The sequence below is a fragment of the Macaca thibetana genome, chromosome 11 (genome assembly GCF_024542745.1).
Source record: "Macaca thibetana thibetana isolate TM-01 chromosome 11, ASM2454274v1, whole genome shotgun sequence".
Classification (NCBI taxonomy): domain Eukaryota; kingdom Metazoa; phylum Chordata; class Mammalia; order Primates; family Cercopithecidae; genus Macaca; species Macaca thibetana.
The window spans coordinates 62,477,711-62,496,917 of record NC_065588.1 but is presented as its reverse complement, the minus strand read 5'-3'; the positions used below and the strand labels follow the sequence as shown (position 1 = coordinate 62,496,917).

The following is a 19,207-nucleotide window of genomic DNA, read 5'->3' as shown; positions in this document are numbered from 1 at the left end:
CTGAATGTGGAAGAATCTATAGCCTCAAATAGATAAAATAAGTGTACAAAATATACAACAAATACATGCATTTGATAACAGATACATTCCAGTAATCTTATAGTGATGTTCTGCTCTATCAAAAATATTTTTTGCTTGCAACAAATAAGCCGTAAATATAAGAAAAACATGTACTGGGGGAAGCAGAGAGAAGGCTTAAGCCATTAATAGAATCAACTGCTTAAAATACATCCTCAAGTACCTAAAAAAAAAAATAGTTTTTATATACAACTTGATTCTCCAATTGTGATTTTATTTTTTTCTCCATTAAATCATATGTTCTACAAAGCATGACAACCCAAGAGAATCTAACTGAATCTTATCAGAACTGGAAGAACTTAAGAGGCTGGTGAGGTCTAATTTATTAGCTTAGAATCATAAAATTACTTTTAAGTGGTCTATAATTCAAACTTTTTATTATTTCCAAATGATCCACATTCTGATTTACTCTGAATCTGTGGCACTTCTACTATATTAATAGCCATCATTTATGTGATTAGCAGTAACCCTTCACAACCCTATTTCATTCACATCCCAGCCTGCTAATATCCTGGCCAAAACAGAACAACCCAAGCTGATTAGGAAAGTGGTCAGATTTAACTCAGTGTAGCTTTAGTATCAGTTCTGGTGTAAACAACCAACTAAGTGGTGTACACAACCAACTAACCACAATACTTTGAAATAGACATCAGAATTCCAACAATATTTTAACTTACCAAGGATAATAAGCTTAGAAAGTTTGGAGTGCTCACACAATAAATTTAAGACCGATTTGAAGATTCCTACAGACACCAAACTCCCTTCATCCACAACCAGAACTCTAACCGAAGAAAATTTCCATGGTTTGTTTGTGGTCATCATTGTTTGATTCCATGAATAGAAGCTATAATTGACCTACAAGCAAAGTATGGCATTCCTAAAGTCAGGTTATAAAATCTACAAAACCAATAATTAATAGCAAGTTATTTTAAGGCAAAACTCTTAAATTGGCAGGGGTGGGTGGGAAGTAGAGAAACACAAAAGTTATAGGGTTGAATATGCAGAACAGACAGACCAAATAAACCTAAAAACGAAAAAAAGGTCAGATTGTTCCAAAATCTCAACACTTCTCTCATCGTTCTTAAACACAGAAAGCTCCCTATTCTTTTCCATTCCCAAATAAACCTTGTGGCCATCTGAGACACGCCACTGAAGCCCTCCCCTTCTCCCAACCATAGTACTCCATTCTGAAATAAAAGCAGCGCTTTCTCAATCTAATTATGAAAATACTACTTTTTCTTTTAAGTATTCCAAATTTCCACACCTCAACTTTTTAAAAACTACCACCACACCATCCCCAACAACAAATAAAAAACAACATTCTTCACTACAAATGTAATACTATTTATTATTTTTTAAATATAGATGAGGAAAAAAATGGTTGTAAAATTACAACCAGAGGACATTCAATATTTTAGTGTATGTCATTCCAAAAATGTTTCTATGTCATCAGTATGAACATTTATAGGTTGAGTATCCCTAATCTACAAACTCAAAATTCAAAATCCTTAACTGTTTGAGCACTGACGTAACACTCAAAGAAAACGCTCACTGGAGCATTTCAAATTTTCAATCTGTATTAAGTACAGATTTTCTAAATGGTATCATATCACATCTTCATCTAATTTTTCCACTAAAACTAGATTCAACATGTCTATTAAGTAAAGCCTTCACATTTCCTATCCAAGTGCATCAATTCCCTTCACCAAAACCCCCTGTGCTTGCAGTAGCCATGTCTCACAACATTTGGAATTAGCCATTTCTTTTCTGTTATATAACATATTCAATTTATTATCTTAAAAATGCTGACACTTTTCACTGTATTTCCAGTGTTATCAGCTCAATACAGGCTCCATCTATCAGCACCTTGATGACTCCAATAGCTTTGCAGCCAGGTTCCCCCACACACAATCCCAGGATGGGATTGCCCCATAAAATACAAGGCATTCAGTTAAATTTGAACTTCAAATACACAATAAATGACTTTTTAGTATAAGCAAGTCAATGAATTATTTAATACATACTTATACTAAAAAATTATTCATATTTTTATCTGCTAAATCTGGCAACCCTAGTCCAAGGATGATAAATGGCACTCCAGTGCTCTTTCTGTGCTCTTACACTCTCTCCTGAGCCTAAACATAGCTTCAGAAATATTCTCTCAGCACCCCAAGCAGATACTAAGATACTACCAACTAATCAGAATTGACACATCGGATCAAACTTGGTAATAATCCCTTTCGGGTGTCCCCTTCTAATTCAATCCTTCAGACTAATCAGACATGAAGGCATAGTACAAAAAAAAAAAAAAAAATCATAAACTGATCAGAAAACTCTCCTACCGATAAGCTACACTGAACATCTCTAGGTCTCCATTCATTCATGTGATAAATGGAGGTAATAGGCAAGATATGTAAGTGGCTCATGGCTCTACGACTCTGTAAGATCTTCCTCATTTCACTTTCTTGCTTAGGAACCTAAATGGCTCCCTAGGAGACCAAGTTCAAGTTTCATTGTTATTGTGCAGCATCTGTAATAAATGAGGAAATAATGATGCCATGGAAAGAACAACAAGCTGGAAGGCCATTTCAAGTCCTAGTTCTACACCTAACTGAGATCCTGGGCAAGATGTTTAACATCCCCAAACTTCAACTGGCTCTTCTGTAAATGTGGAGATAACATCACTTTATCAAGCATGTAATGAGATAAGTCAAAATACTTTACAAACTTTAAAGCTCGAATTAACTGTCTAATCCAAGTTTAATTTCCACTATTCTGTCAGACACGGGCTTCATTCCAGTCAATGAAGTCACCCCAAAACCCTCTATGCACACTATGATCATATTCCTCGATGCCTTTGCAAAGGCCTTTCCTGTAAGTCCAATGTCCTTCCCCTCACCTGAGTCTCCATGGTCCTTGGAGTCCAATTCAATGATTACCTTCTTTAGAAATCTTCGAACTACCAAGTTTCTTTATAAAATGGCAGGTCAGGGCTAGGGCTAGAGGAACCTCTCCAACTCTTTACAAGCTTAAACTCCATGATGCTTAATTATAGCCAATACTATTTTTTTTCTCAAGAATGTTAATTTATTTGAAATTTTTATTGTGTGACTACTATTTGTCAGGCACTGTTCTAGGTGGAAGAGATAAAGATTCATACCAGATGAGCAAAGTCCTCACTTTCATCCTACAAAATATAAGCCTTTTACTTCCATTTCCAGTGCTACTCAAAATGTGGTCTATGGACTGTGACATGTTTGTAACCAGCCCCCATGAGAAACAGATATTGTACCAGGATCTAAACTAACTATATCATTACGCCTACCCTCTAGTGGGACTGATTTTTTTGTTGTTGTTTTTAGACAAGGTCTTACCTTGTCACCCAGGCTGGACTGCAGTGGTGTAAACACGGCTCACTGTAGCCTTGACCTCACAGCCTCAAACAATCCTCTCACTTCAGCCTCCTGAGTAGCTGGAACTACAGGTGCATGCCACCATGCCCACCTAATTTTTTAATTTTTTGTAGAGATGGGGATCTCACTATGTTGCCCAAGCAAGTCTCAAACTCCTGAGCTCAAGTGATCCTCCCAGCTTGGCCTCCCAAAGTGCTGGGATTACAGGCAGGAACCGCAGCACTGGACCCGATAGGTTTTTTTGGTTTGTTTTTTTTTTCCATAAGACTTTCTCAAGGAAGGAAGCAGTGCACTGATTTACTTCTACCATTAGCTCCTTTCTCGTGTAAACTGGTAACAATTTACAGACTGGCTGTTTTGAAAAGCATTGATCTAAATGATTAGTTACCGCAAGACAGGGACCCAGGAGACATTCAATAAATACCTACCGATTGATTTAAGAAATAAGTTTGTCTTTAAGGTAAATTTTGTTTGTTTGTTTTTTGAGACGGAGTCTCGCTCTGTTGTCCAGGCTGGAGTGCAGTGGCGCAATCTCGGCTCACTGCAACCTCCACCTGCTGGGTTCAAACAATTCTCCTGACTCAGCCTCCCAAATTGCTGGGACTACAGGTGCGTGCCACCATGCCTGGCTAATTTTTTGTATTTTTAGTAGAGATGGGGTTCCACCGTGTTAGCCAGGATGGTCTCCATCTCCTGACCTTGTGATCTGCCCGCCTCAGCCTCCCAAAGTGCTGGGATTACAGGCGTGAGCCACTGTGCCCAGCCAACAAATGTTTTATCTACAGATGAAATGTCAAAGGTTTTACCTGACACAGTGTGTAGGCATGAAGACCAGTTTTCTGTCTTAGTAAGCCAGCTGCTTTCCCTGTAGGTGCTGTGAGCAAAACTTCTATAGCCTTGCCCGCTTCTAGTTGACTTTGCTCAGTAAAAGTATTCCATTCTTCTGAAGCATTCTGGTCTTGTTCGAAATCTTCACAGGCATTTTTTACTTCTCTTTCTTCCAACTGCTCTATATGCTTAAAAAGACGGCTAACGATTGTGGTCTTCCCACATCCACCTTTCCCACTTATGACTGTCACAGGATTGGAGCAAATCATCTCCAAAGCAGCCACCTGATCCCGATCCAGTGGAACTTCAACCTGATCCTGATCCAGCTGAGCTTCACTTATTTCTGCATTAATTTCATTTTCACCATTAGTCCAAATATGGTCACCACTGTCCTGTGTGTCCACAACATCCACAGGATTTTCTAATCTTGCTTCATCAGGTTTGCTCTCATTCAATGCATCATCACTTGAATTCTCAGGTTTTGTGGTGTGAATAGAAGCAAGCACCTTTTTGACATCGACACATAAACGCCAAGGAGGCCTCTGCATCAGGTCACAAATTGAAAAGGCGATGGCTCTTTCAGCCTGGTAAAGGTCGTAAGGGAAGACACAGGCCTTCTCATACGTCACCACACCAATATCCTTCAAAAACTTCAGAGACTCCGAAGCAGCATGAAATGACATATGATCTGACAATGTCAAAGTTAAGTCATTCACTTCAACATATGTGTGTCCATGTTCTCTACATATCTGCTTCAGTTTGGAATACATTATTAATGCATTCTTCTCCAAATCAGTCATCAGCTGGAGAAGAGACTCGCACTGATAAAATGCTATCCAACTTGCCTCACATCGCAACAGTTTCCACTTTCTGTAGGTTATCTTTAAGAAATAAAGTTCAGGTTGGTTTATAAACATCATAAGTGTTTATGAATACATTCTTTATTAATAATTTTTTAAATCCCAGAAGACATGAACTTCAATGAAATTTGCAGAAAATACCATAGATCACTATTTTTTAACTGGCTGCACTGTAATTAGAGATCTATAAAATTTTTAAATAAAACTTATATTTTATCACACTAACACACAGTTTTAAAAGTGAAATAATACTATAAGGCTTATCACAAAAAATATGAATCCTTTCCTTATCTCTTCACATGCCTTCTAAAGGCAACATCTCCAACACTTTAGTTACTTCTTCCAGAATTTACCTCCATATTTCTAAGTACTGTAGATATTTTTCCTTGATTTTTAAAAGATTTTTAGATATGTATTATTAACTCCTTAATATGGAAAGTCTATCTCTATGGAAGGTCATTCTATTTTATACCATTACCTCCACAGGTGTTTCTTTGGTTCCTATATTTGAAAAATGTCGTAGTATGCATTTTGTTCAATTTTGGTTAAATAGGTATTTATTATGCTTATGCAAATAGGATTCACAGCTGAGTGACAGGATGTACTCTGCTACATTAAGTTTTGTGTTGAACTCAGTGTGTATCATGAAGTTAACATCTGCCTCATTTTCTTGGCTTGTTTAGTTTTCTACATGTCTATCAACAATTCTGCCTAAACTCTACAGAAGAGACAGAACTCCCTTCACTATAATCTACTGAGCATATCATCTATCGGCTCCATTTTTCCTTGATGGAGACATCACTCCTGAGCCCTCCATACCTTTTATGGGCTGAACTGTGTCCCCTGCAAAATTCATATGTTGATGTCCTGTCCTAACCCCCAATATCCTCAGAATGTGACTATATTTGGAGACAGGGTTTTAAAGAGGTAATTAAGGTTAAAGGGGACCATTCACCTCATTGATGAGGTCCTCTGAATGGGCCCTACTCTAATATGACTGGTATTCTTATAAGAAGAAGAGATTAGGACATAGACTAGCAACAAAGGAAGGCCATGTGAAGACATAATGAGAGATAATAACCATCTACAAGCCAAGGAGAGAAGCCTTGGAAGAAATCAACCCAGACTTGTAGCCTCCAGAACTGTAAGACAAAAAGTTTCTGTTGTTTAAGCCATCCAGTCAGCAGTACTTGTTCTGGCAGCCCCAGCAAACTAACACAATACTTGGATAGTGGTTTACATGCTGAATGGTGGGACCTCAGGCCTCCTTTTTTTCTCATGAGTCCCAGAATGCTGCAACTAGGCTTAAACTCTCCATGTACAATTCTTCTCTGAGAAGAGTGACTGGACAGGAGAAAACACTTCCAGATCCTGACATGGGGAGAGGGAAGGGACTGTTCCCTAATGAAAAACCTGAGTCACCACCAGATAATCTCTGCCTTATCCTCACCTGGTATGTCCAAGCCTGGATGCTCTCAGCTGAATGGCATCAGGCAAGAGAAATCTTTATCCTCTTGCTAGGGTGGGAAGCAGTAATCACTTAACGCCCACAATGGGGAGAGAATCTGGGACTTCAACAGCTCCTTAAACAGGTGTTCACTTAATCCAGAAGGCAGAAAATACAGTAGCTGATATGTAATGCTTTAATTTTTTTTTTTTTTTTTTTTTTTTTTTAAGAGGAGGTAGAAGGCCAGGTGCGGTAGCTCACGCCTGTAATCCAGCACTTTGGGAGGCCAAGGTGGGCAGATCACTTGAGGACAGGAGTTCAAGACCAGCCTGGCCAACATGGCGAAACCCTGTGCCTACTAAAAATACAAAAATTATTTGTGTTTTTACAAATACAGGGTGTGGTGGCACACGCCTGTAATCCCAGCTATTCAGGAGCTGAGGCAGGAGAATCACTTGAACCAGGCGGAGACTCAAGTGAGCAGAGATCACACCATGGCACTCCAGCCTGGGTGGGAAAAAAAAAAACAAAAAGAAGAGGTAGAGAGAAAGGGATAGTGGCAGGGAGGGAAGAAGGCTGGCCTTAGGATCTTGATAGATATAGCCTCAAACTCATTTGACCACAAAGAAAAACGTAAAGTCTGTGCTTCACCAGGAAGGCAGTGAGCCTAGCAAGAGTGAGAGTAAGGGCCTGATGGCATCTCCATTCTACACTGGTAAGGTCTCAATAAATGTTTACTCTATTATATTAGCCTAACACAAAGTGTATTGTTAACAAAATGTTATATAATTTATTATTGAAATGCGAACAGGCTCCAAAGACCTCTAAAGAGCTAAAAAACGATTTTCCCTTCTTAATATCTCTATAAAGAACATTGGATTTTACAGGGTCTTTTTAAACAAAAAGGTAAACTATTATTATCTGCCTTTTTCATATCATTGCTCTTCCATTCTTCTCCACTGAATAAATACATATAATAATCTCATGTTCCAGAATCTCATCTTTAAAAGCATACTGAATTTATAGAAATTTTATGTAAGGGAAAAATTCCTTATTCCAGTATTTCTCAAACTCAGCATCTGCAAACATTCTTGAGGTTCCAAGAATTTTCTCAGAGTTTCTCAATTGTATTTTTCTTTGGAAAACCACCTTATAACCAAGAACTACCAAGATTAAGTATCACATTTGGTTTCCAAGACCACTGGAGCCTCAGTGTGTCCCTTTACTACTCATAGTCTCTAATAATAAGAACAGAAGTGGATTCATTTATAAATGATGTTATTGTACAAAATAAAAATCAAATGGCATCATGATATATCACATGAATAATGAAAATTGTCAACAGTTCAAACTGGAAGTGGGACATTGAGTTGCACAGCAGAATGGACTTGCCAAATTTGTAAGAGCTTTTGACCTCAATGAGATCTATACTCAAGTTGCAAATGACAATTTAATTACAGGACATTGGTCACATTCAATTATACAACTAAATTAACACCGATAATTTGAATGTCATCAATTTTTTTTCAATTACAAATGTATGCAACTCTATAAGTTGCATAACTACTTATAAAATGTTCTTATGCTATAGCCATAAGAAGTTTATGTACAGTTGCAACATTTGAATAAAAATAAATCAGTACTGGGGTCCACACAAATTTTTTTCCTTTGAAAGAGAAAGGAAAAACTGCCAACTTTGAAACCAGGCCTTACACAAGATTACTATATGCTGAGCAAACGTTTCACTTACTTTACTAAATCCAAGTTTCCACGGATGTGTACCTAAAATCTCTTCTATCTCTTTCAACATCTCTTTAGAACCTGACTCTATGAGCCATTTAAAGTGTCGAGGCAGAAGAACTGGAAGGAATTCCATTATTTTCGGAAACTGCAAAGCTGTCATTACATTTCTATATGGAACTACAAAATATCAGAAAAGAACAAAGTAAAACATAAATGAATCCAAAGAATGACTGATTTGAAGTACTTTCTCATTTTGCACAACCAATTCAAGAAATCCAAGTCAAAGACAGATTAGTACATTTGCCTTAACCAGTAAGACAATTTTGATCATATTATGACAATTGCTTTTGTACTGAGATGGTTTTCATTGTGTTTAACACCAAAATTTATGTTCTTTAAATGCTTAAATAATGATTTCTTAGCCTTTTGTTTCCTACTGTCTGCACTACAACAGAACAAAAATTCTGACTCAATTATATAAATTTAAAGCTAAGGATATAAAATAAGTAATTTACGTAGTAACCTTTATAATCATTTTCTATAATCATAATCTTTTGTCACTGAAGTCATTCATTGATGTACCATCAAATTTATTTGATACAATTAGGAAATGAAATATTCCATATATATGAATGCCCATATAACAAATCATATTAAAAATTATTTGAAACCATTTTGGACTGAAGTATTTCCTAAATATATTATTCATATCCTTGTTGTTCTTCTCTATCTCTTTAAACAGAATAATTTACAACTGATTTTTTTTTTTTTTTTAACTAAGACAGTGTCTCACTGTCACCTAAGGCTGGAGTATAGTGGTACAATCATGGCTAACTGCAGCCTCCATTTTCTGGGCTCAAGTGATCCTCCTGCCTCAGCCTCCCAAGTAGCTGGGACTACAAGTATGTGTCACCACACCTGGCTAATTTTAAAAAATTTTTTTGTAGAGACAAGGTCTTACTATATTGCTCAGGCTAGTCTCGATCTCCTGCGCTCAAGTGATCCTCCTGCCTCAGTCTCCCAAAGTGCTGGGATTACAGGCATGAGCAGCCACCACATCTGGCCAGCAACTGATTTTGTTTTTTTTTTTATTAATGATTCAAGGTAATCTCTATGAGTACAAAAGTTAGAGAAAGCGATAAAATCACAATTTTAGAGGTGGCAAGGAACTGGAAGGATTTTAAAGATCAGCTCATATAATCCCTTCATGTTACAGATGAGAAACCTGAAATATCAATGGCATACTCCAAAAGCAACATAAACACATTTTTCAACAAATGGATTTTTAAAAGGAATACTATGCTAGTGGTAATATTTTAAACACTGTAGTCATTAAGTATGTCAATTTCACTGAAACTTGATGATAACAATCACACTTACTTTTGTTTTCCAGAGGAAGGCTCATCTCATTGTCTGGGAACAACTCTTCCTGACCATTCTGTGCAGGCTGCTTTTGATCTTTCCTTCCAGTTTCCTTGTGGAAAGTTATTAGTGTTTCCCTAAGATTTTCAAAGTTTAGGTTTTTGTAGTTTGATACCTCATTTACCCATGCTAAAAATTTATTAATAACATCACTGGAGACCTCACACTCTTTAAGAAAGAGAGCACAGATATGTTTTTGATTTGGTGGTGACATATCAGACTGCAAAAAGTAAGACGGAAATCCTTGAACTTGATATTGATAGCTCCTTGATCCCACCACAGGCTTTACTTGTACCTTCACTCTCCACCAAGCACCTGTTATCGGAAAACGTCCCAACACTTTACATGTCTCTTGTGTGTTTTCATCAGGAATTAAAACTAAAAAAAAAACAAACAAAAACCCACAAAAGTTAACTCTGGAGATTATTTAGAAACCATTTCCTCAAAGTTTTACCAAACTTACCACTATCTTTTATCTCCCTACAGCACTCTCTAAAGATGTCTGTTAGGGTGCCTGTAACACTGCATTCTGCCTACCTCTTTTTCTGTCTCCCTCTACTACACTGTAAATACTAAAACAGGACACTGTTTCGTTTGTCTTTGTATTCCAAAAGGCAAGCACAGTACACAGCACGTGTCTGCTGTTCCTCTTCTAAAACCAGTCCCCTCTCTGCTACTCTGACTTCAGCCAATACTGGCCTTCATGCAGTTTCTTGAAAATGCCATGGCCCTTCACTCAAGTTATTCCATCTGCCTTAACTGATCTCCCCCTTACTGTTGAATACATTTACTACAGACCTCAGCTTAATTGTCACTGACTCAGAAAAGTCTTCCCTGAATCTCATGTATAAAACCTGTCAAAGCACTATTTAGCATTCCTTCTAAGCATTTAGTAACATTATAGTTACTTCTGTGATTGAAGAATGTTTGTTTAATACACTAGAAGGTAAGCTTCATTAAGACTGCAACCTTGTTATTATATTTTTCTAGGTTTTCCCAGCACCAAACATGCTAGCCAGTCGATGATACTTTAGAATGAATGACTAAGCCCTCCACAAATACTTGAAACTTTTCTGCCTAAATCTGTACTGTCCACCTACATGTGGCTATTTAAATTAAAATGTAATAAAACTAAAAATTTGTCTCCTCAGTTACACTAGCTGTATTTCAAGTTCTCAACAGTTACATATGGCTAGTGGCTATTATACCAAACAGTGCAGATATAAAACATTGCCATCATCATGGAAAGTGCTACTGAACAGCACTGATCTGCACATTAAGATATTTTAAGTCTCAGTCACAAAGTACACATAACGGGTATAACTTACAGCACAGAAAACTATCTTATAGCACAGGAAACTACTTACACAAGGTTTACCCGAACCACAAGGTTACTAACACTAGTTAATAATCATCTGTGCACTGAGGTGTTCCTTGTGTTTTGTTTTGTTTTTCTTTTCTTTCTTTATTATTACTATTATTATTTTTTTGAGATGGAGTTTCGTTCTTGTTGCACAGGCTGAAGTGCAAAGGCGCAATCTCAGCTCACTGCAACCTCCACCTGCTGGGTTCAGGCAATTTTCCTGCCTCAGCCTCCGAAGTAGCTGGGATTACAGGTGTGCGACATCACGCCCGGCTAATTTTGTAGTTTTGTTGTTGTTGTTGTTTTTCTTTTTTACTAGAGACAGGTTTCATCATTTTGGTCAGGCTGGTCTCGAACTCCTGACCTCAAGTGATCCATCTGCCTCGGCCTTCCAAAGTGCGTGAGCCACTGCACCCCGCCTGTTTTGTTTTTCCAAGAAGCTGCGGAAGAACCACGTATTTGACTCCAGGCAATATAGGATTAATAGTTACAAGTTCTCATTCTATAGAACTTGAGGATAAGCGGTCAGAAAGAAAAATAAAAGTTCAGATTCTGGGTGGAAATAGAGACTCAACATACACTGTTTCCTCGAGGTAGTGTAAAACTACCTCAAAGGACGAATAAGAGAATGAGAATAATTAATACAGCAAGCTTAACACATAGCATGTGCTCAGTTAAAGTCACTGCTACTATTATAGTTAAAACTTTACCCTAAGTAGGATGAAGCAGCTAGACCATTGAGAAGCTAAATCTGTTAGCAGCGACTAGGTGCCTTGCTCAGGGCAAAGCCAGAATGGGACGCGCTACGTTGGACCCTCCAACCCCATCCCCGGGGCAGGGGGCTTCCTCACCGCGGATGCACCCGGGGAGGCTGCCAGCCTTTACGCCCCCACTGCAGAGCTCTTCGGCGTCGACGAACACGGAGTCTTCATCCTCCTGCACGTCGTCGTTTAGGTAGTCTTCGTCCTCCTCCACCAGATCCTTGGGTGGAAGCAGAGGTCCCTGAAGTTGGCGTAGGTACCGACTCGACCTGGCCATGCTTCTCCTGAACTCAACCCAAACAACTCGGAAAAACCTTGGCTAACTGCACGGTCATGATCAGCCAATCAGTTCCACGACTGTAAGGCCATCAACTTCCGGGAACGGCCTGGCGGCCGCCCCCTACGCAAAAACCGGGCGGTAGCGAAGCTCCGCCCCAAGTTTCCAGGAATTGCCGTGAGGAGGGCGTGTGAAAGGGGCGGGGCCAGGAGGATTAGGGGCGGGGAAGGGAGAGCGCGGGGCGGGTAGATGGACCGGGCTTCTGCTCGTTTCGGAGCACTGTGCAGGGAGGTGAAGATCAGGAAGATGCCGGGACGAGATCAGCACTGGGGAGTGACAGGCGTCGCACCTGCAGAACCGCCAGTGCACGGCATCTCCTGCGGAGAAAGAACGCGGAGAAAGTCCGCTTCTGAGCCTGAAGAACCCGGAAAAGCAAACCCCACCCCAACCTCCCCAAAACGAAAGTATAGCAGATGCCCTTCTGGAATCGGATCTAGGGCAAGAACCCAGAATTGTCTTTTTAATGTACATTCCGGGCTGTCCATTTTGACGTTCAGCTAGATTTGGACACCACTGGATTAGATGACATTCAAAGTTCTTTTCATCCTTTCCTCTGTGAGTACGCCCTGGTCTCCCATACTTGTTTAAGTTAGGCTTAAATTTAAGCTGGGCTACCTGTTGACAGTGGGGCAAAAGCATCTCTTTGCAGCCCAGAGTATAGACAGGAAAAGGGGAAGGGAAACAGAAGAGAAAGGAACGTGGTTTTAAAAACTATTCTGGGGCTATGATTCTCTTACTTGATGGGGATAGTACTTGAAAGTCTTGATACTCTTTAAGAAATACCATAAATATATTACTACATTACTGTATTGATACTGTTTATTTTGGGATTATTCTCTTAATAATAATCCTGAAATAACTAAACATACACTATTTACTAAATCCAAAAGCATCTTATGCTATATTTAAATATACATAAACGACAACCAGCACCAAATATTTAAGAAAAATGAATAGGAGAAAATACAAAAAATGATTTTTTTCCCTTTGTGTACCAATTGAAAAATGCCCACTTTTGTTGCTTTTAAAAGAAATACTGTTGCAGCTGACAAAACACCAGTGTTTCCAAGGATTGGCTATATGAGGTTGAATTCCTTTGACGTTCACATGACTACTGTTTCCACCACATTGAATCTCCTCTGACAAATGTCACACTTACTGTCCTCTTCGTTTCAAAAACCAGTGGATACTTTTCAGCCTTTGTTTTACCTGACCTCTCAGCAGTATTTGATACTGATGAGTATTTTCTTCTTGTAGCATTCTGCTGCCTGGGTTTTTGCAGCTTGCCATCTCAGATTTTTCTTCTTCCTCTCTGGCTATTTACAGTCTTGGACCCCTCTTCTTGCCTTGTAAGTACTGGTATTCCCCCAAGGCTCCATCCTAAGCATCTTCTTGCTCTATAATCCTTTCCTCAATCATCCTTCACCTACATGCTAATAACTCAGCCTAATCTGATCTCCAAACCATACAAACAACTGCCTAAACACTGTCAGTCACTACTGGATGCCCCTTGGCTACTTCAGACTCAGCATATCTAAACTGCAACTTATCATTGGCTTCCCAAATCTGGGTCACTTATGTGTATATACATGGGATATTGTTGTTACCAACATGATGCCTTGGGCACAAGAATCGACTCTAGATCTCTAGATGTTAAACTTCTTTTTTCTCTCTTTTTGTTTTTTTTTTGGAGATGAGGTCTCACTGTGTTGCTCAAACTGGTCTTGAACTCCTAAAGTCAAGTGATCCTCTTGCCTCGGCCTACCAAAGTGCTAGAATTACAGATGTGAGACACTACACATAGCACAGGTGTTCAACTCCCCCTCCCCTTTTTTTTTTTTTTTTTCCGAGACAGGTCTATATTGGCACCGTCTCAGTTCGCTGAGGCCTCAACCTCCCAGCAGGCTTAAGTGATGTTCCCATATCAGCCTCTCAAGTAGCTGGGACCACAGGCTCACACCACTAAGCCCGGCTAATTTTTTGTAATTTTTTGTAGAGACGGGGTTTTGCCATGGTGTCCAGGCTGGTCTCGAACTCCTGAACTCAAGTGATCTGCTGGCCTTGGCCTCCCAAAGTGCTGGGATTATAGGCGTGAGCCATTGCACCCAGCCACTATATGTTCAGTTTCTATTCATATAGTTCAATTGCATTTTATTGGATAGCGTAGATAGGAATTTAGAATGATAAGAATCTTCTTTACCTATTGTTTTCTCATTATTTTTTTAAAAAGTTAACAATTCTGGCTTTCTGGATACCATTTTTATCATACATAGTAAGCAGTGGTACTCAAATCTGACTGTGCATCAAAATCACTTGGGATGTCTTCTAAAATTGAGATCCCTGGATCTACCCTGAACCTACACTTCCCAAAACACAAAACAACATAGAGGTAGGTTATCTATTGTGTGATTTTTGTAATAGCAAATTATTGGAAATAGCAGAAATGTTCAACAGCAAGAGACTAATGAAATAAACTGTAGTACATCCATACAATGGCATATTCTTCAGCTATTTTTTTATAAAAAGAAAGAAAAATTGCCACAAATTGGTAGGGAGTAGTTTCCCAAAATACTGTTTTAAATAAGAGAAAGCAAGATGTAAAACAATGCATATCATTTTATTTGTATGTGTCAGTGTTGGGAAAAAAAAAAAGCACACGAAAGTTAAACCAGAAGTTAATGAATGAAAAATGAAAATAGCCAGGAATGGTGGCTCGTGCCTCTAATTCCAGCACTTTGAGAGGCCAGAGTAGGAGGATTGCTTGAGCTCAGGAGTTTCAGACCAGGTTGGGCAACATAGCAAGACCTTGTCTCAAAATAAATAAATAAATAAATTAGCCAGGCACAGTGGTGTGTGCCTGTAGTCCAGCTACCCTGGAGGCTGATGTGAGAGGATTGCATGAGCCCAGGAGGTTGACGCTGTAGTAAGCCAGAAGGTGAAGGAGAAGGAGGAGGAGGAGGAGAAGGGGGAGAAGAGGGGGGAAAAATAGTTACCCACAGAGGGGATGGAAACATGATAGGACAGAAAGGGGATAGGGACAAAATCTCTGAGATTAATTTATTATATAGTTTGACTTCTGAATCATGTAAATGTTTTACACATTCAAAAAATAAATAAAAGAAACAAAAGTAAAACAGAAAATTGAACACAAACAGAAACAAACAAATCTATCAAGTGAATTGCATAATCACTACGAGAAAATAATTATTTCAAGTTATGTTTCAATACTTTGGATAAATATTTTAAGTTACTCTGACTGTACAACCCTAGTAGGTTATACTCTGCAGACAAAAGATCTACAAAATGATCTTAAACTTCACTCATTATGGTTAATGTTTGTTGTAATATTGTTAGTGTAATTTTGAAATTATATATTGTAGGATAAAGAAAATAAGTAAATGTATTCATATTTTATTAAAAGTTTTAAATGTACGTGGAAAGAAATACAAATGTAAAATAAAATAGGTTGAAAAAAAAGGTCCTACAACATTAAACTGGAATTGAAAATATCAATATGGGCTTGTGATTTCTTAAAATGTATTATCTAGTTCTGTGTACTGAAAGGACCTGAAAGCAATGTAACCCCGGTAACTCTGATCACACCCACCATCTCAATTTTGTTTGTTTGTTAGACAGGGTTGTACTAGAATTCAGTCTCACAATCATAGCTCACTGTGACCTTGAACTCCTGGCCTCAAGTGATCTTTCTGCCTCCCCCTGCCCAAAGTGCTGGGACACAGGCCACGGCACCCAGCCTAATCTTGGTTTTTTAATCTGGGTGACTTTTTGTTTTTGAAAGCAAGGACCAGCTGGGCGTGGTGGCTCACGCCTGTAATCCCAGCACTTTGGGAGGCCGAGGTGGGCAGATCATTTGAGGTCAGGAGTTCGAAACGAGTGTGGCTAACATGGTGAAACCCCATCTGTACTAAAAATATAAAAATTAATTGGGCATGGTATTGTGCACCTGTAATCCCAGCTACTTGGGAGGCTAAGGCAGGAGAATTGCTTGAACCGGCGATGTGGAGGTTGCAGTGAGGCAAGGTGGTGCTGCTGCAGCAAAAAAAAAAAAAAAAGGAAAATTATAGTATCAAAAGGAATAATGATTGCACTTGATTATAACATACTGAGTAAATAAAAATTCACATGTTAATTGTGATCGTTTAAAAAAGAGGAAGAGAAATGCCGGTTAATAAGAATTTTTTGAGAAGAAATTATAAAAATAGAAACCAGCATTTTGCAACCCCCGCAATATGATAACTGATTCAAGCAAGTATCACCAAAGGATATGAACATCATTAGGGAACTGATAGTCTCCTGGCAGCAATAGATTACGAATTGTAAAGGGAGAAATGTACCTAAACTGTGAAGATACTTATCACTCACCCTTTAATCAAGTTATCAAACACAGTGTCAATTATGGGACACAACTGATATGTATTTCATGCTATGATGCAATAAGATATACATAAAGTTAGCTATTAGGTATTCTTACTAAAAGTATTTAACCTGATTTTAATCAAGGCTCTAGACCAGTACTGTTCAATAGAAATATCATATGAACCACATATGTAATTTAAAAGTTTCTAAAGGCCACATTGAAAAAAGAAACAGGTGACATTTTAATGATACATTTTATTTAACATATCCAAAATATTATTTCAACATGGTAATCAATATAAAAATTATTAACAAAATATTTTACTTTTTTTTTTATCCTAAGTCTTTAAAATCTGGTCTGTATTTTACCCTTACCACACACTTCGATTTGAACTAGTCACATTTCAAGGGCTTGAAATCCATGTGTCTAGTGACTACTACCATATTAGACAGCACAGTTGTAGACCTAATTTCCAATGTGCCCCAAATCCAAGGAAGTAAGGTACCAACTAAATGACATCATAAGGAAACAGAAAGATCTAGAACAGAGGTGAGAAAACTTTCTTTTGCAAAGGGACAGATAGTAAATATTTCAGGCTTTGCACGCTATATATGGTCTCCATCACATAATACTCCTCCATCTCCTCCTTCCTTCTCTTATTCCTCTTCTTTTTCTATAACCCTTCAAATATGTAAAGACTATTCTTAGCTCTACAGCTGTACAAAAACAGGCTGTAGTTTGCCCACACCTGATCTAGAATATGGGACATTCTACAAGACAACTGACTCGGATATTCCAAAAAGTCAATGTCATAGAGAAAAAAGTTGGGAAAAAGAATTAGAGAGATTCTGGGATTGCTGCTGGCCAGTCAGTGAAGTTGAAGGTATAAGGAATGGGTATGAGAGGAGGCTGGTAGGAAGTGGGTGGCAGCCAGAACTTGCAGTGTTTCAGGAGGCCATGGCAAGGTCAGCAAGATGCCACTAGAGGTTTTAAACAGAAGCTTAACCATTCTCTTCTGAAAACATGACTATTCATCTCCCATAAACTTTCATTGCAATGTCCCCTTGAAAGTTATCCTAGGAAATGGTTATTAAATGAATCAATTAATCTGAATCATGAAGCAATACCTTTCAGTATCTCATACATAATGCTTCTCATTTGGAATATTTTTCTCCTGTGTTCCATGTGTTTTCTAGTCATGTCCGAAATACATTTGTTTTAATGTGCCTGACTGGCATCAAGGCAAGTAACACACTGTGAAGTGATCATTAGTAAAACCTAAACATCGTACTGGGGGAATGGGGAGGGAAAAAGATTTAGTAATCTGTTTAATTACTGTGATGAGGCAAAGGATGTAATTAAGGTGCAGTCGTGATAATGACAGTTTCACAGTTATATTGAAAGTGCTACATATTAATTTATCCTGGTAAATGTTTAAACTAGTATTTTGTCTGTTTTGTTTGTAAAAGTGGGATCCGAAGTGGTATGATAGAGTTAAGACAACAAATGAGTCAATAATACAGTACCTTAGAGACACAATTATATACGGAGTAGAAATTATAATAAAGATATGTTAGATTTCATTCAGTCAACAGACCTACATACAAACAGCATGTAGTGCTAGTATCCACTGATACTGAATTCCCCCTCTTTCTAGACACACAGTATGATTGTACTTCCCCATCTATTTGAAATTCATCATGACCATCTGACTTGCTTTGGCCAATGAAATGAGAGTAACATGTCACTTCAGGATGGGAGCATTTAATTGAGGGTGCCCAATTCTCCACCCTTGATTATTTCCTGCTTTGTGAGGTTCAACAGTGAGTCATTATATAACGAACAACTGCCCTGGAGAGTTATGTGAACCACAGTAGATTTCAAACAAATGAGAATAAATCTTTGTTGTATTAATGCACTGAGGTTGTTTTTTATGTCATCAGAATTGTTTCTTATATCATCAGAACCTAGCCTATCCTTCCTGACACAATAGTGATCACGTAACAGTTACGTTTGGTGGATACAGTTGAAAGACATAGGAAATAGTAATGGCCCTTGCCAAAACGTTTCTATAATTTAATTGAGAAGATATGTATATTGAAAGTTAATGAAACTAGGGACTGGATAACTGCATTGATTCAGAGGAACTTTGAATGCTAACACACTGTGATAGCATTGTACAGTACTCAAAGGGATGTAAGAAGGCAGAAAGCCCTAGCCACAAAAAGCTGATACTACAGAGTCATGTGTGGCTGGGTGTGGTGGCTCATATCTATAATCCCAGCACTTCGGGAGGCTGAAGAGGAAGGATTGCTTGAGCCCAGGAGTTCGAGACCAGCCTGGGCAGCATAGCAAAACCTGTCTCTACAAAAATTAGCCAGGCATGGTGGTGCACACCTATGGTCCCAGTTACTGGGAGGTAAGAGGTGGGAAGTCAAAGGATTGCTTGAGCCCAGGAGGCAGAGATTGCAGTAAGCCAAGATCACACGACTGCACTCCAGCCTGGGTGCCAGAATGAGAACCTGTCTCAACAAAACAAAACAATACAGTCATATGTCACTTAACGATAGGGGTACA

The 19,207-nt window shown here is 38.5% G+C and overlaps 3 protein-coding genes across 4 annotated transcripts in view; 2 read left to right on the top strand and 1 right to left on the bottom strand.

Annotated features, from left to right (window-relative positions):
* HELB (DNA helicase B) overlaps positions 1 to 12,303 on the bottom strand; it is a 45,656-nt gene extending 33,353 nt beyond the window's left edge. The window contains exons 1-5 of one of the 2 annotated variants that reach the window (XR_007717685.1): positions 12,006 to 12,293; positions 9,750 to 10,169; positions 8,377 to 8,546; positions 4,298 to 5,200; positions 756 to 933 (exon numbers count right to left, since the gene is read on the bottom strand). Coding sequence is in view for 1 of the 2 variants with exons in the window: in XM_050748318.1 (XP_050604275.1) it covers positions 756 to 933; positions 4,298 to 5,200; positions 8,377 to 8,546; positions 9,750 to 10,169; positions 12,006 to 12,192 (1,858 nt within the window). In the remaining variant the exon portion in view is untranslated. Of the gene's footprint in view, positions 1 to 755; positions 934 to 4,297; positions 5,201 to 8,376; positions 8,547 to 9,749; positions 10,170 to 12,005 lie in introns of both variants that reach the window. The other variant, XM_050748318.1, reaches the window with a different exon arrangement.
* Positions 1 to 19,207, top strand: part of LLPH (LLP homolog, long-term synaptic facilitation factor) — a 648,032-nt gene that overhangs the window by 464,589 nt on the left and 164,236 nt on the right. The window lies entirely within an intron of this gene.
* The window catches only part of TMBIM4 (transmembrane BAX inhibitor motif containing 4), a 529,849-nt gene that overhangs the window by 359,108 nt on the left and 151,534 nt on the right, over positions 1 to 19,207 (top strand). The window lies entirely within an intron of this gene.